The sequence below is a fragment of the Choloepus didactylus genome, chromosome 12 (genome assembly GCF_015220235.1).
Source record: "Choloepus didactylus isolate mChoDid1 chromosome 12, mChoDid1.pri, whole genome shotgun sequence".
Taxonomy (NCBI): domain Eukaryota; kingdom Metazoa; phylum Chordata; class Mammalia; order Pilosa; family Megalonychidae; genus Choloepus; species Choloepus didactylus.
Window position 1 is genome coordinate 38,757,800 of NC_051318.1, and position 18,259 is coordinate 38,776,058.

General features: G+C 37.6%; 1 protein-coding gene across 1 annotated transcript in view; it reads right to left on the reverse strand.

Annotated features, from left to right (window-relative positions):
- IPO5 (importin 5) overlaps positions 1 to 18,259 on the reverse strand; it is a 52,347-nt gene that overhangs the window by 11,786 nt on the left and 22,302 nt on the right. Inside the window, exons 11-17 of the mRNA XM_037800250.1 lie at positions 18,014 to 18,138; positions 17,833 to 17,922; positions 17,577 to 17,750; positions 13,787 to 14,005; positions 12,690 to 12,773; positions 1,470 to 1,602; positions 1,262 to 1,383 (exon numbers count right to left, since the gene is read on the reverse strand). Coding sequence (XP_037656178.1) covers positions 1,262 to 1,383; positions 1,470 to 1,602; positions 12,690 to 12,773; positions 13,787 to 14,005; positions 17,577 to 17,750; positions 17,833 to 17,922; positions 18,014 to 18,138 — 947 coding nt within the window. The remainder of the gene's footprint in view (positions 1 to 1,261; positions 1,384 to 1,469; positions 1,603 to 12,689; positions 12,774 to 13,786; positions 14,006 to 17,576; positions 17,751 to 17,832; positions 17,923 to 18,013; positions 18,139 to 18,259) is intronic.

Consider the following 18,259-nt stretch of genomic DNA (forward strand, 5'->3'; position numbering starts at 1 on the left):
ACCAGAGTGATCTCTCGGCTCGTTTTGGAATCTCTCTGCCACTGAAGCTTATTTCATTTCCTTTCACATCCCCCTTTTGGTCAAGAAGATGTTCTCCATCCCACGATGCCGGGTCTACATTCCTCCCCGGGAGTCATATTCCACGTTGCCAGGGAGATTTACTTCCCTGGGTGTCTGATCCCACGTAGGGGGGAGGGCAGTGATTTCACCTTTCAAGTTGGCTTAGCCAGAGAGAGAGGGCCACATCTGAGCAACAAAGAGGCATTCAGGAGGAGACTCTTAGGCACAAATACAGGGAGGCCTAGCCTCTCCTTTGCAGCAACCGTCTTCCCAAGGGTAAAACTTATGGTAGAGGGCTCAACCCATCAAACCACCAGTCTGATCATTTTGTTTTAAAGGTGTTGCATTTATATTTTCTTTCCATTTCAGAGAGACAAGATGACGGCACAAAAATCCAAAATGTTTATAAATTATAGGCATGGGTATTGAAGATAAGAACAGTTGAAGAAATACACTTTTAAATGAATTAGAGAACACAATAATGCATACACAAAATAAAACTGAAGCAACTTATTTCCATTTAGATTTACCTAACTAAATTTGTATATACCGTAATTCTTACTTCTATCTTTTAAAAAAATTTATCTCCTCACTCTTTGTCTATAACACAGTCATAAAGAAAACAAACAGAACACTAGGAAGAAAATTTAAATACACACACACTCACATACCATTCCACAAGACATAATCACTGCTAACATTTTGGTTTTCCTACTATATCTACTTTTTATTACATGATTGAAATCATACCAGTTTTGTCTTACTTTTAATATCACAGATATGTTTCTGTTGATTCATTCAAAATATACTTCTTGGGGCCTACTATACACCAGGCACTGTTAACATTCTGATATTGCAGTTAACAAAACAGACAATCCTTGTCCTCATGTAGTGTACTCCAGGATACAATAACTTATTGATCCTTTTTCTACTAACAAGCATTTAGGCTGTTTATTATTTTTTTGCTATTAAAAAATAGCACTGATAATGAAAGGTTTTGTCCATATATTTTCTTTAGAATGAAAGTCAGAAGTGGAAATGTTGGGTCAAAAGGTTCCAACATTTTATTTTTTAAGGAATATAATCTTGGCTCTTTAAAACAATTTCTTCAGCTTCTAGGCAAAGCATTTCCATGATATCCTCATACACATATTATAAAAGGTTGCAAAATAAAAGTTTAGTAAAAATTATTGTCACTTACCAGCATCTGGCAAGCAGTTGACTTTTCTTCCAGCCCTGCAGTTTTAATACCAAAACTTTGCTGATCTCCAAGGTTCACAAATTCCCAACCATCATCATCACTCATATTCTCCATGTCTTGGGCTATTAGTAGGGAAAAAGACAAATTCATGTTAAAAATACTAAAAGGAGAGAAATTATAAATGATATTTCCTCATGAAGACACCTACTATCTAAAAGTGCTACTTCGGGTTTAATTGAAGCTGTCTTCATTAAAGGCCCCATAACCACTGGAAGGTATTGCTGAAATTCTTTTCCAAGGATTTTGCACATTCTGGCCCATGCTGAGATCATGTAAGAAATCTGTAAAAAAAAAAAAAAAAAAAAAAATTAAATTAGAAAACATATGGGGTAGGAAAGAAAGTAGAGAGGGACCACAGGATACCCAGGACTGCAGTTTCAGGGTGTAACCGGCCACAGAGGGACCCCTACAGTATGTGGGAGAGGGATGTGGACAAAATCGCGGAGAGACTGTGTCTTGAGGGATGGGATCAGCAGTGGTGAGACGACTGCTAGGCAAGTTAGCTGGGGTGCTGATCCTCCACAGCCATATGGCCAGGAGCTCCTGTGAGGAAACTTGGGAGGCGGCATTCACTCTCCCAACACAGAAGTCCAGGGGGTGCACTAGCAAGAAGGGGGAATAGGAGAGGTGCCATACAGAGCATCAGGAGCCCTTCCCACACCCCAGAGGCTCGCAGGCACATGGCAGGCAGGGAATGGGGAAGTCTGAGCTGGAACGTGCCCTTGAGCAGACTCCCTGCCGAACTGCACAGGGCCCACAATGCACCCCCAGGGCAGGCAGTCCCCAGTGCACACGAAGAACTGGTGCACTGACTGGATCCCCACCTGGTTTGGACTCTGCCCAGCACATAGGAGAAGTTTGGGGAAGGCTAGCCTGAGAGTAAAAAGCAGCTCATGAGCATCACCTGCTGGTGGGATAGGTAAACTGCACTCCAGCAAGCTGTAGCTCTGCCAAATTATATATAAATGCTCAAGTAATACTGCATTTCCCAAAACAACCTTATGAAGACAAGCAAATGCCCTGGAGTCACCGGAAAATCACAAAGCACTTGAAGAATTTAGAAAATATGGACAAGCCAAATAAACAAATTAAAATGCCGCAGGAGACACAAAATTTGGAGCAATTAATTAAACAAGTACACACAAATCTCTAAAACAAGTTCAACGAGATGGCTCAATACATAAAAGACATAAAAAAGACTCTAGAAGAGCATAAAGAAGAATCTGAAAGAGTAAATAAATAAATAGCAGACCTCATGGAAAAAAAGACATTGTTGCTCAAATTAAAATTACACTAGAGACAAACAAGAGCAGATTTGAAGAGGCAGAAGAAACAGGTGAACTAGAGGACACTACAACTGAATGTGAAGGCATAAAATAACAAATGGTGAAAAAATACAAAAATTTGAAACTATCTCAGGGAAATGATGGACAACAGGAAGTACACAAATATAAGAATCACAGGTGCCCCAAAGGAGAAAAGGGCTAGGAAAAGTGTTCCAAGACACAGTTGGCGAAAACTTCCCAATCCTTCTAAATGACATAAATATGCAAATCAAAGATGCCCAACAAACTCCAAATAGAATAAATCCAAATAAACCCACTCCGAGACACATATTGATCAAACTGTCAAATGCTGTAGAGGAGAAAGTTCGGAAAGCAGCAAAAGAGTAATGATTCACCACATATAAGGGAAACAACATAAGACTAAGTACTGACTACTCAGAGGACACCATGGAGGCAAGAAGGCAGTGGTATGACACATTTAAGATTCTGAAAGAGAAAAATTGTCAGTAAAGAATTCTTTATACAGCAAACATCTCCTTTAAAATTGAGGGAGAGTTTAAAATTTTCACAAACAAATGCTGAGAGAATTTGTTTACAAGAGACCTGCCCTGTAAGAAATACTAAGGGGAGCTCTATGGGATGAGAAAAATGGAAAGGAGAGAGGTCTGGAGAAGGGCACAGAACTGAAGAGTATTAGTAAGGATAACTTAAAGGAAAAAAAAAAAGAGAGAGGGGGAAAAATAGATTTGACAACTAAAAATGAAAGAACAAGATGGCTGGTTCAAGAACTCCCTTCCCAGTAATAACTGTGAATGTGAATGGATTAAACTTCCCAATTAAAAGATCAAGACTGGTAGAATGGATTAAAAAGTATGACCCATTGATACGCTGTTTACAAGAGACTCATCTAAGACCCTGTGACACAAAGAGACTGAAAGTGAAAGGATGGGAAAAACATTCCATGAATGCTGAAGCCAAAAGAAAGCAGGGGTAGCTATACTAATATCGAATAAAATAGACTTTAAATGCAAAGATGTCATAAGAGACAAAGAAGGACACTACATAATAATAAAAGGGACAATTGGCCAAGAAGAAATAACAATCATAAATGTTTATATATTCAATCAAGGGGTTCCAAAGTACATGAGACAAACACTGGCTAAACTAAAGGGAGCAACAGACATGTCTACAATAGTGGGAGACTCCAATTCACTACTCTCTTAGAACAACTAGAAAGAGGACCAATAAGGAAATTGAGAACCTAAACAATATGATACATGAATTAGACTTAACACACACATATAGATTGTTACATCCCAAAGTACCAGGATACACATTCTTCTTTAGCACCCATGGAATGTTCTCCAGGATAGATCACATGCTGGGGTACAAAACAAGCCTTACTAAATTTTAAAAGACTGAAATTATTCAAAGCACATTCTCTGACCATAATGGAATGCAACTAGAAGTCAATAAACACCAAAGAATCAGATCTTTCAACACACTCCTAAACAGCCAGTGGGTCAAAGAAGAAATTGCAAGAGAAAATAGGTAAATATATAGAGAAGAATGAAAACAAGAACATAACAAATCAAAACCTATGGGATGCAGTGAAGGTGTAGTGAGAGGAAAATTTATAGCTCTAAATGCAGATATCAAAAAGCAAGCTAAAAGCAAAGAACTAACTGAACTGAAGAGGCTAGAGAATGATCAGCAAACTAACCCTAAGGCAAGTAGAAGAAAAGAAAGATTAAAGTGGAAATAAATGAGGCGGAGAAAGAAAAAGCAATAGAGACAATAAATAAAACCAAAAATGTTGGTTCTTCCAGATCAACAAGACAGACAGACCCTTAGTTAGACTCAGAGAATCAAAAAGAGAAGACCCAAATAAACAGAATCAGAAATGAGAGCAGGATAATTACTATGGATCCTGAAGGGAAAAAAAAAAAAAAACCCTAAGAGGACACTATGAACAACTGTATGCCAAAAAGCTAGACAATTTAGATGAAATGGACAATTTCCTGGAAACACATGAACAACCTACACTGACCCAAGAAAAAACAGAAGACCTCAACAAACCAATCCAACCAGTCATCAAAAATATACCCACAAATAAAAGCCCAGGGCCAGATGGCTTCACAGAGGAATTCTGCCAAACTTTCTAAAAAGAATTGACACCACTCCTGCTCAAACTCTTTAAAAAAATTGAAGAAAAAGGAACACTACCTAACTCCTTTTATGAAGCAAATATCACACTGATACCAAAACCAGATAAACAAACTACAGAAAAGGAGAACTATACGCCAATCTCCCTAACGAATACAGATGCAAAAATTCTTAAAATACTTGCAAATTGAATCTAAAGGCACATTAAAAGAATTTATACATTACGACAAAGTGGGGTTCATCCCTGGCATGCAAGGGTGGTTCAACATAAGAAAATCAATGTAATAAAAAACACATTAACAAATCAAAAGAGAAAAATCAAATGATCTCAATAGACGCTGAAAAACCATTTGACAAAATTCAACATCCTTTTTGATAAAACACTTCACAAAGTAGGTATTGAAGGAATCTTCCTCAATATGATAAAGGGCATATATGAAAAACACAAAGCCAGCATAGTACTCAATGGTGAGAGGCTGAAAGCCTTCCCCCTAAGATAGAGAACGAGACAAGGTTGTCCACTGTGATCTCTATTATTCAATACTGTGCTAGAAGTTCTAGCCAGAGCAATTTGCCAAGAGAATGACATAAAAGGCATCCAAACTGGAAAGGAAGAAGAAGTAAAATTGTCATTATTTGCAGATGATATGATCTTATACTTGGACAATCCTGAGAAATTGATGACAAAGGTACTTGAACTGTTAAATTTAGCAGAGTGGCGGGATACAAGATTAATGCAAATAAGTCAGTAATGTGCACCTAACTGAGTAGGCATCAAAAAAATATTTCATTCACAATAGCAACTAAAAAAAATCAAGTACCTAGAAATAAATGTAACCAAGGATGTAAAAGACATCTACAAAGAAAATTACAAAACTTTACTAAAAGAAATAAAAAAGGACCTAAATAGGTGGAAAGATATTCCATGCTCATGGATAGGAAGGCTGAATATCGTTAAGATGCCAATTCTACTCAAACTGATCTAAAGATTCAATGTAATTCCAATCAAAATTCCAACAACCTACTTTGCAGACTTAGAAATGCTAGTTATCAGATTTATTTGGAAGGGAAAGGGGCCTCAAGTTGACAAAAACATCCTAAAAAGGAAGAACAAAGTGGGAGGACTTACACTTTCAGACTTCGAAGCCTACTACTATCAATGAAATTGAACTGAGAGTTCAGAAATACACCCCCGATCTACGGTTGACTGATTTTTGATAAGGCCCCCAAATCCACTGAATTGGGACAGAACAGTCTCTTCAACAATTGGGGCCAGGAGAATTGGTTACCTATAACCGAAAGAATGAAAGAGGAACCCTACCTAACACCCTATACAAAAATTAACTAAAAGTGGATCAAAGACCTCAATATGAGACAGCATCATAAAACTCTCAGAAGATAACATAGGCAAACATCTTCAAGACCTAGTAATAGGATGTAGCTTCTTTGACCTTACACCTAAAGCAGAAGCAACAAAAGTAAAAACAGATAAATGGGAACTCCTCAAAATCAAAAGCTTCTGTGCCTCAAAGACTTTGTCGAAAAGGTGAAGAGGCAGCCAACTCAATGGGAGAAAATATTTGGAAACCATACATCTGATAAGGCACTGATATGCTGCACATATAAAGAAATCCTACAACTCAACAACAACAGTACAAACAGCCCAATTATAAAATTGGCAAAAGAGATGAAAAGGCATTTTTCTAAAGAGGAAATACAAATGGCTAAAAAACACATGAAAAAATGTTCATCTTCACTAGCTATTAGGGAAAAGCAAATCAAAACCACAATGAGATAATACCTCATACCAATAAGAAAGGCTACCATTAAACTGGAAACAACAAATGCTAGAGAGGATGTGGAGAAACTGGAACTCTTATTCATTGCTAGTGGGACTGTTTAATGGCAAAGCCACTGTAGAAGAGAGTTTGGCAGTTTCTCAGAAAACTAGATATCGAATTACTCTATGATCCAGCAACTCCACTTCTCAGTATATGCCCAGAAAATCTGAAAGCAGCAATACGAACAGACATTTGTACACTGATGTTCACAGCAGCATTGTTCACAATTGCCAAGAGATGGAAACAATCCAAGTGTCCTTCAACAGATGAGTGGATAAATAAAATGTGGTATATACATATATACTCAGCAGTAAGAAGGAATAACATAATTCCAAATCAAAACATATACCAACATGGATGAACCTTAAAGATACAATGTTGAGTGAAATGAATCATTCACAAAAGGAAAGATATTGTAAGTTACCACTACTATGAACTCCCTGAACAATGTAAAATCAATGTCTTATAATGCAGAATATTGGGGACCTAATGATAGAGACTAGTGAAGAGGGAATGATAACCTGTTTAGTATGTTAATGAGTGTGTATTCAGGGTATGGAAATGGACAGGGGTGATTTTTTTGCTAATGGGATTCTAAGTATCAGAACTGTATTGAAGGCAAAAAGGATTGACAGGGGTTGTTCAAAGGTGTATGTCCTAGAGATCAGCACTACAAATATAGATAGGTGCTTGCAAGATATACTTGTAAGGCATGATACTGATATAGAGAGTTGACAACAGAATGGTTTATGGGAAAAATCTACCTATTGCATACTAGGGACCATAATTAATAGGAATACCTTACTAGTACCATACAAATACTGTGGACAAATAATTAAGGGCTGAAAAGAGTTAAGGGGTGTTTGGGGTCACGAGAATTGTTTAAAATGGAGCAATGAGAATTGTACAATCAAGTGATGAGTATGAGATGGATGGATTATCATGGACAGAACATATGCTATGAGAACTTAGCAACCCCATATTTTATAAGCTAAGTCCTAAAACCCAGAGGAAACAGCTTCTTCAAGAACATCAACAAGATGTGACCCCTTTTCTCACAATGTCAACACCCCTTTTCAATATGAACAAGTTAGGGTGGTGACTTCCTAGACATCCCTGAAGGCAGTGTAAGTGATTAAACTACAGGATGGGGTAGCAACAGACAACATGGAATTTAACAAAGGATTATGAATACTGAATCTTCATATAATTTTTTCTTAGTTGCTAGGGTGTTAGAATAGCTAGAATGAAAGAACTAAAATGTTCAAACTGTAACCCACAGCATTCTTTGAAATTTGCTCTATAGTTACTTGTTAAATTGTAATTTGAATGTGTCACCTTTTTGTATATATGTTATATTTCACAATAAGGAAGTAACTAAAACTAAGGTACTATAGCTCATTAACATTTTGGGAAACTTCCTATGTAACTACTTGTTAAATCGTACTTTGAAAGTTACTACCTTTTTGCATTATGTTGTATTTCACAATAAGGAAATAACTGAAACTGTGGAACTGTAACCCATAACATTCTTTTGAAATTTGCTATCTACTTGTTCAGTTGCACTTGGAAAGTTATCACTTCTATGTATATATGTTACATACCACAATAAAAAAAAAAAGATTAAAAAAAACCATCTGGGGTAAATAAAAAAGTCATGTCCCTGTTTCATAGAAACGATGTTTTATTGATGTGTCCCTCACATTTTATGTAAAATATGCATTTCCTGAAGTCATATACTTTAAATGTTTGGAATCAATAATGAAATCAGTATGATCTGTGTATGCAGGACCTTGCCTATGTTTTCCAATTTCTGAGAAGCAACTATCTAGTTTCTTAACCAACTGATCACCTAAATAAAACCCACTTAACCTTGTCAAATACTGGCACTAATCTTCTTGAAGGCAGGAACTTACCTGACTTTGCAACCCTATTGCCTAGTACTTCATTCATTAAACACAACACCCAAGAAACAAAGCATTCCTTTCTCTTTGCTCTTACACTTTTCTGTGTAAGTAGCTGGGTATATTTAAGAAAGCTCCTCTCTTACTACTGTGTTTACACAAGACTTAATTACGCTCAAATTCCCTATAGATATTCTGGTCCTAATTCATCATCCCTATAACCTGGAAAGTAATTTTTAAACCCCAATGTCTTTCTCGCTCTCACACACACACATCTGTTTTCCCCACTCCTTATTAAAAAATGAAACAAAAACAAAACCCAATAATTTTAAGCGTTAATATTCATTCTTCCCAGAAATATGTACTAAATGTGCTCTAGGTGCCAGCCAACCTACTATATGCTGATACAAAGCTGAACAAAGCAGACTTAAGTCCTTAGAGCTTATAGTTTTCTCCTTCTTCCTACTGTCAGCAGTTGGTAAGTATCCTTGTAGCCTTTTACCTATGTACATACAAAGATATGTTTATTTATATACATTTTGCAAAGAAAGAAAGAAAAAAAACCCATGTGTCCTTTATACTATATCTGTCTTGCTTTATTTACAATGTTATTTCAACACAGTGTACTAAGTACCCACCATCAAGACTGAACAAATCAGGAAATTCTTGCAAATGACAAAACAAATAGGATATTAGCAAGTTTGAATGGGGGCAGGAGGGAAAGAGGGTTCTAAGGTAAAGGAATGTTTGTTCACAGACACAGAGAGGAGAGTATGGCACTTTCCATAAACCAAAGAGTGTGACTGAAGAGAGAGCTAAGTGTACCAAGGAAAGAACATAGACCATGAAAGTCCTTGTGTGCCACATTATGGAATTCGGAATTTATCCCAAAGGCAGTAAGAATCTTTAAAGAACAGAAGATATGATGAGATGAACTTATTCATTTTTTTTACTTCAGTGGTTGACATGTGAAGTATGTTAACACCTAATGCTACAGCTGTGAAGAGAGAAAAAACTGAACAGATTTAAGAGATGTTCAGAAGACTAGAGGATTTCTGAAGGGAAATGGAAGAGGCGGATGGGAAGAATTCAAAGATGATGCCTGGATTTCTGGATTGGGCAGAAGTGGAAATGGGACTGTCATATTCCCTGAGAACAGTTCCCGTATTTCTTTTTCTTTTGACAGGGGAGGGAAGTCATATTGCATTTAAAGGGCAGGTAGACATCCAAATGGAATTGTCCAGTAAGTGGCTGAATAAATGAATCCTTAGTTCTGGAGAAAGATCTGCAAGCCACTAGCATACAGAAGAAAACTGAAGCCATGATTGGGGCTCACACTGTATAAGGAAAAGTGAGAAGACAAGAGGGCCTATGATGGAATCCTCAAGAACAGCAACATTTAAGAGAGAATCAGCAAATTGCTAAAAACACTCTAAAAAAGAAAAACGAAGTCAGAAGACTTACACCCCCGACTTCGAAACTTATTATAAAGCCACAGTAATCAAAACAGCATGGTACTGGCACAAAAATAGACATACTGATCAGTGAAATCGAATTGACAATTCAGAGATAGACATCCAGATATATGGCTGACTGATCTTTGATAAGGCCCCCAAAGCCTTATCAAAGAACAGGGACATAATAGTCTTTTCAACAAATGGGCTGGGAGAGTTGGATATCCATATCCAAAAGAATGAAAGAGGACCCCTACCTCACACCCTACACAAAAAAATTAACTCAAAGTGGATCAAAGACCTCAATATAAAAGACAGTACCATAAAACTCCTAGAAGATAATGTAGGGAGACATCTTCAAGACCTTGTACTGGGCGGCCACTTCCTAGACCTTACAACCAAAGCACAAGCAACAAAAGAAAAATAGATAAACGGGAATTCCTCAAGCTTAGAAGTTTCTGTACCTCTAAGAAATTTGTCAAAAAGGTGAAGAGGCAGCCAACTCAATGGGAAAAAATTTTTGGAAACAATGTATCTGACAAAAGACTGATATTTTGCATATATAAAGAAATCCTACAACGCAATGAGGATAGTACAGACAGCCCAATTATAAAATGGGCAAAAGATATGAAAAGACAGTTCTCTGAAGAGGAAATACAAATGGCCAAGAAACACCTGAAAAAATGTTCAGCCTCACTAGCTATTAGGGAGATGCAAACTAAGACCACAACGAGATACCCTCTCACACCAATTAGAATGGCTGCCATTAAACAAACAGGTAACTACAAATGCTGGAGAGGATGTGGAGAAACTGGAACTCTTATTCATTGTTGGTAGGACTGTATAATGGTTTAGCCACTCTGGAAGACAGTCTGGCAATTTCTTAGAAAACTAGATAGAGAGTTACCCTTCGATCCAGCAGTTGCACTTCTTGGTATATACCCGGAAGATCTGAAAGCAGTGACACGAACAGATATCTGCATGCCAATGTTTATAGCAGCATTATTCACAATTGTCAAGAGATGGAAACAACCCAAATGTCCTTCAACAAATGAGTTGATAAATAAAATGTGGTATATACACATGATGGAAGACTACATGGCAGTAAGAAAGATGTCGTGAAACATATGACAGCATGGATGCACCTTGAAGACATAATGCTGAGTAAAATAAGCCAGGCACAAAAAGAGAAATACTATATGCTACCACTAATGTGAACATTGAAAAATGTAAAATAAATGGTTTATAATGCAGAATATAGGAGAACTAGCGATACAGAGCAATTAATGAAGGGGGAACGATAACCCAGGAAGAACAGATAAGCTATCGTGGGTAAATTTAACGTTCTGGGAATGCCCAGGAATGACTATGGTTTGTTAATTTCTGGTGGGTATGGCAGGAACAAGTTCACAGAAATGTTGCTATATTAGGTTATTTTCTTGGAGTAGAGGAGGAACATGTTGGAAGTAAAGTAGTTATTTTAGGTTAGTTGTCTTTTTCTTACTCCCTTGTTATGGTTTGTTTGAAATGTTTTTTTATTGTATGTTAAAAAAAAATTTTTTTTATATAGTTAATTAAAAAAAGTGTTAATTAAAAAAAAAAATGAAAAAAATATGCTGAGTCCCCCTAAGGAGCTGCGGGAGAATGCAGGGGTATTGGGCTTCCCCACCTCGATGGTTGCTGATGTGCTCACAGACGTAGCAGACTGGTGGTTTGATGGGCTGAGCCCTCTACCACGGGTCTTGCCCTTGGGAAGACCGTTGCTGCAAAGGAGAGGCTAGACCTGCCTACTATTGTGCCTAAGAGTCTCCTCCTGAATGCTTTTTTGTTGCTCAGATGTGGCTCTCTCTCTCTCTAACAGAGCCAACTTGGCAGGTGAAATCACTGCCCTCTCCCCTACATGGGATCTGACACCCAGGGGTGTAAATCTCCCTGGCAACATGGAATATGACTCCCAGGAAGGAATCTAGACCTGGCATCGTGGGATAGAGAACATCTTCTTGACCAAAAGGGGGATGTGAAAGGAAATGAAATAAGCTTCAGTGGCAGAGACATTCCAAAAGGAGCCGAGAGGTCACTCTGGTGGGCACTCTGACACATAATATAGATACTACCCTTTTCAGGTTCTAATGAATTGGAATAGCTAGCAGCAAATACTTGAAACTATCAAACTACAATCCAGAACCCTTGAATCTTGAAGACGATTGTATAAAAATGTAGCTTATGAAGGGTGACAATGTGATTAGGAAAGCCTTATGGACCATTTCCCCTTTGTCCAGTGTATGGATGCATGAGTAGAAAAATATGGGGGGGGGGGGCCCAAGTGTTACTTTTTACTTTAATTGTTCTTTTTCAACTGTAATTTTTATTTTTATTATTTTTGTGTGTGTGGTAACAAACATGTTCAAAAAATTAATTTTGGTGATGAACGCACAACTATATAATGGTACTGTGAACAAATGAATGCATGCTTTGTATGACTGCATGGTATGTGAATATATCTCAATAAAATTGAATTAAAAAAAAAAGTCAGAGGAAGGGGGAGTAGGCTACAACGGACTGAGAAAAAAGTGGCAAGAAAAGTAGAAGGAAAACAAGTGAAGGATATCTGAAACCAAGGGCTGGTATTATCTTAAGAAACATATTACTCAATTTTTAGTACATTTAACCCTGTGCTATCTGCATAACTAAGGGCAAATGTATTCAGGTTGCTTTACCTGAGGATCATCATCTTCCATATCATTGAAGTCTGTCTGAGTCTTCAGTAATAGCTGCATCACATCTGAAGCATCTTGCATGAACTAGAATAAAATATTTGGGAAAATCAACACCACACCAACATTACTAGTATATATCAAATCATATAAAAAAAAAAATTCTGTATTGCAACACTTAGTGCTCTTCCTAGAAAGTGTATTTTCCACTGAAGGTCAAAGTGAATTGCAGTACAAAGTATTTCTAACGGCATCAGGTTCTGGTTTATGGGTTACGTATTTCAACAGTAAAAGACAGTTGAAATCCAGAAAGAAAATTTTGAATTGTTCCATAGAATTCATTGCATAGGATTTTATATTGCATGATTTTTATTTAACTCTTTGTGCTGTTCTGGCAATTGACATTATATAAACAAGGCATGCTTTAAAGACAGTCTGAAGGCTAGATATATACAATATAGAACATAAAAAATGTTTCATTGGTTAGTTCTTAGTGTCCCTTGAAAATAATTTAAAATAAGTTAATACTGATGCTTTTTGGAGGAGATAAGACAGAAAGGTTTCAAGTTGAGACAGCTCTGAGGGCTAAATGACAGAGAAACTTCTTTTGGATTAGCTTTGACAACTCAGATATTTTGACTGGGAAGAAAAAAAAAACAGTGATCAATGGTCCTTGCTAATTACTTTCTGAAGAGATACATGCATATAGGTTTTCCTCTTAGGATAGCTGAGGCTTTTTGGATTGGATTAATAGGAAATGTGGCCTGTTTCTAAGCATATGTTTAAGTAGATAAAAATAAATATGGATATTGAACTCCATATGCCTCCCAAGATACACAGTGTATGTGTGGTAGGGGAATAGGTGTTTTCCAAGAACATAAACGAGTTAAGAAGAAACCTTCATATTAAAAATGAAAAAATGAAGACAATAATTTACATATAAAAGAGTATGATGCTAAAGGAATATGAAAGTAAGATGCTAAAAGAAAAAAAAGGGGGTCCAGAAAACCATTTATTAGAAGGAAAAAAATCTCCAGTACTCTTAGTAACTCCACAGCCAAATTACATACAGTAAATTCAGCATTCTGCTAATTACTCACTTTTTCTTTCCCAACAGCCAGACCAATGAGGCTGATGCATTCAATAGTTTTTCCTCTCAGAAGTCTGAGTTCCTTCTGAACTGCATTCTCAACAATATGCTTTAGTGATGGCATAAATAAATCATAGTAGGGGACAAATTTTTCTTCTGCGGTATCTGCAACTGATGCAATGGATGTCACAACTTGTTCCAAAACTAACTTGGTGCCTTTTTGAATCAACTAGAAGAACAAAAACACAAAGTAAGTTAGATGAAAAACTGGAAAAAAAAAAAAAAATTCAAATTTGAAACAACGGTAAAATCTGGGGCAGTTTAATCTGCCACTAACAGCATGATGATCTTAGGATAACAAACTACACCCTTCAAGCTCCTGTGTGCTTCTTTAAAATTGTAAGCTGAGACCACCTATGCAGAACACAGAAGCAGAGATGGCAGGTTCTGGAGCAAATTTCTACAAAAAGAATACATGTTGAGCTGTATGCATGATTTGGTCTCTTCTGTTAACATCACACCTCTCACTCATTTTTTTAAATTAAATTCAGTTTTATTGAAATATATTCACATCCATGGTGTACAATCAACTGTTCACAATACGATCATATAGTTATGCATTCATCACCACAATTTATTTCTGAATATTTTTCTTACATCAGAATCAGAATCAGAATAAAAAATAAAAGTAAAAAAGAACACCCAAATCACCCCCCAGTCCCACTCTATTTTTCATTTAGTTTTTGTCCCCATTTTTCTACTCATCCACCCATACACCAGATAAAGGGAGTGTGAACGAGAAGGTTTTCACAATCACACTGTCACCCCTTGTAATCTACATTGTTGTATAATCATCTTCAGGAGTCCAGACTACTGGGTTGGAGTTTGATAGTTTCAGGTATTGACTTCTAGCTATTCCAATACATTAAAACCTAAGAGGTGTTATCTATATAGTGCATAGGAATGTCCACCAGAGTGATCTCTCGACTCCATTTGAAATCTCTCAGTCACTGAAATTATTTCGTCTCATTTTGCATCCCCTTTTTGGTCAAGAAGATATTCTCAATCCCACGATGCTGGGTCTAGATTTATCCCTGGGAGTCATATCCTGCGTTGCCAGGGAGATTTACACCCCTGGGAGTCAGGTCCCACGTACAGGGGAGGACAGTGAGTTCACCTGCCGAGGTGGCTTGGTTAGAGACAGAGAGAGGGCCACATCTGAGCAACAAAAAGGCACTCTTAGGCACAATTATATACAAGTTTAGCCTCTCCTTTGCAGTACCGAGCTTCATGAGGTCCCGTGATAGAGGGCTTAGCACATCAAACCACCAGTCCTAATGTTTGTGACATAAGCATCAGTACAGGTGAGGAAGTTCAACACTTCCACACTTTTCCCCAACTCCTCAGGGGGGGCCCTGTAAATATATTTTTATTCTCTGCCCAAATTACTTTGGGATGTGTCACTATTTCACTCTAACCTATACTAACCTACCGTATCTCACTTCCTATTCAAGTTCCATGTACTTGTGGCCTCTCACTCATTTTTGCTTTATCTCAAATCACAGCTAGTTCTTTAAGTACATTTCTTGAATCCCTGACATTTTTGTATACATCAAGCTTAATGTCTGCTGGTTTTAATCTGTTATGTACCCCATAAAAAGCTACGTTCTTTAATGCAATCTTGTGGGGACAGACCTACTGTGGGTGGGGCAGACCTACTGTAGAAGTAACCCTTTGATTTAGATGTGATCCCACCCATTCAAGGTGATCTTAATTAGCTGACTGGAGTTCTTAAGAGATGTTTAGAGAGAACGCTGAGAGCCCACATAGAGACAGCCATTTGGAGATGCTAAGAGATGAAGCCCAGGCTTTGCTCTGGAGAAGCTAAGTGAGAACCCACAGACGCGTAAGGAGAAAGCCACTGAAATCAGAAGTTGAAAGCAACGCAACCTGGGAGCAAAGGACCAGCAAACACCAGTCATGTGATTTCCCAGCTGACAGAGGTGTTCTGGATGCCATCTGCCTTTTTCTCAGAGAAGGTATCTACCTCTTGATACCTTAATTTGGACATTTTCATGGGGTTAGAATTGTGAATTTGTGAATGAATAAGCTCCCCATTGTAAAAGCCAATCTATTTTGGTATAGTGCATTTCTGACAGCTTTAGCAAACCAGAACAATGTCTAACCTACTTACTCATTATTTTCTAATTTACTCTCACTACTTACTACACAGTTTGTGCTAATGGCTGCCCTCCTGTGACCTGGAGAAAATTCCCCTTTCAGCCCATCTCTTTATCTTCTTGACTTAGCCAGAATCTGACTCTCCCGGAAAGACACCACTAATGAGCCCTGTTGCTCCCTCCTGCACCTATCTCTCCATCTTGGAGAAACAGATTGGGATCAACCTTTCCTTTGGCACCAATGATCTAGCTACTATTCACTGACCTTAGTAGTAACAAAACTTGTTGGATATTTGCAGCTGGGCCCATGCGGTCAACTGGTTTTATATATATAAATCCCTCATTGTTTCATACAAATACCTGATACAGTAACTACTCCAGATTGTCTTTATTCACTTCATCAACTACGACAGTCTCAAAAGAGGCCTTCATCTTCTGAGTTCTCCAATCCCTTTAAGAAGTTATCTTATTCCTTCAGAGCTCAGTGAAATGTCCTTCCTCCTCTACTAGATTTTTAAAGGCTACTCTCTCTTCATATGGCTCTTATCACATACTTTATCCTCCTCCCCACTCCACCTCAGCAACTCCTTCTTTCAGCCTTTAAATACCCACACTGCCCCTTTGGGGGAAAGGAGAGGAGGAAACAGGCTCTTGACACTGCAGCCTCTACTCAAGCCTAATTTTAAAGTCACTTTTTAATCCACATATTTCTGATTTAACTAACCTATCCCCTTTGACTTGGTTCCATGTTTGTCTTCAGATAAATTAACGTTTCCTTTATAATATTCCTACACTGCTGTCATCTGACATTAAATTCAACCTTTGTTTGAAACTCCTCTTCCATTAGTGTAAGAGACCTTGTATTTTTTAAGTCTTCCTCCTCATTCTTTAATCCAATCCCTATGACCAGTGCTGTGCATGCAGTGTGGTCTGTGAACCATTTGTTACCAGTCCATAGAGAGCTAAGCACAGAATCTGAATGTGAGAAACTTTTATAGCAATTTGCCAATAATTTTATGTATTGATTCTAATCGCTAAAAAAAGGGGGGGCTTTCATTTATATCCATTCCCCCCATTTCGTTTTAATAGTATTAATTCATTTCCATTGTATTTGACAAAGGCATTGGTACACCGTGCATGGATCAGGGAAAAAAACTGATCCTACTCCAGGGACAGCTTGAGAATCACTGTTCTGGGTTACAAACTGAGGTTCAATCCTTGCTTTTATTTCTCTCTCACACACTACTATACTAACATCATTCAGTTGTTTTCAGATTGCATCTTTACTTCTGCTGCTCATTTCTGACAATCACTTTATTATCATTTCTCCCGCAGCTTAAGAACATAAAATGGTTCTTCCACATCCACACAATTAGAATTCACACTCCTCTGCCTTACTTTCAGGGCAATCTGTATGGATTTTACCTAAGCTTCTGACTATATCTCTAATGGCCCACGCTTTCATTAAGCATGAATTCTTCTACTCAGAACAGTGTGGAATATCCTCCTTCTGTCTTTATGGCATATTGAATTCCCTCTTTCTTTAGGCCTTACCCATAAAACCAGCCGAAATTAATCTCTAAATACCGGGTTTAGAAATATTAAGATCTTAAAACTTGCCTCTTGAAGTTTCAGTACCATAATGGAATGCAAATGTTTCACCAAATTGTCTAAATATGGAATCAGTAGCGACTTGGGACAGTCTTCAGTAAAATTAATGAGCGCAGCAGCTGCATGGGCCTGTACCCGTTGATTGCCTTGGTCTTCCATTGTCTGCAACAGAGCTGCAATCACCTGGAAAATGAAATATAAATTTTGAAATGCCTACCCCTCTCCTCAAAGTTTGATTTGGGTTCTTTGAGGACTTGATACTTGCCTTCTCATGGAATTTCTTTTGGAATCCAGGTGCAAAATCTGTAGCCATCTGTCCCACAGCATTACAGGCTGCATACCTTACTCTTGGATGCTGGAAAATGTTCCCTTGTATTAGTAAAGGCAGTATATTCTCAAGGGAAATGACAGTAATAATTATGAATCAAATATTTACTGGTACTTACAGGATCCTGAAGAAAAAGCAAAACAAAATTTACTATCTCATTTAGAATCCCTTCCATTTGCTGGTGGCATCCTTCACCAATGGCAGACAAAGCCATCAATCCTGCATGCCGGTATTTCCAGTCGGCTATAGAAAATAATTAAACATAAAAGAATAGCAATTAGACAATGAAAATATGTTATTCCAGTAGTTATAAATGGAAACAGTTATTTAGAAAAGAGTAACAAAAATATTTCACACATTCATT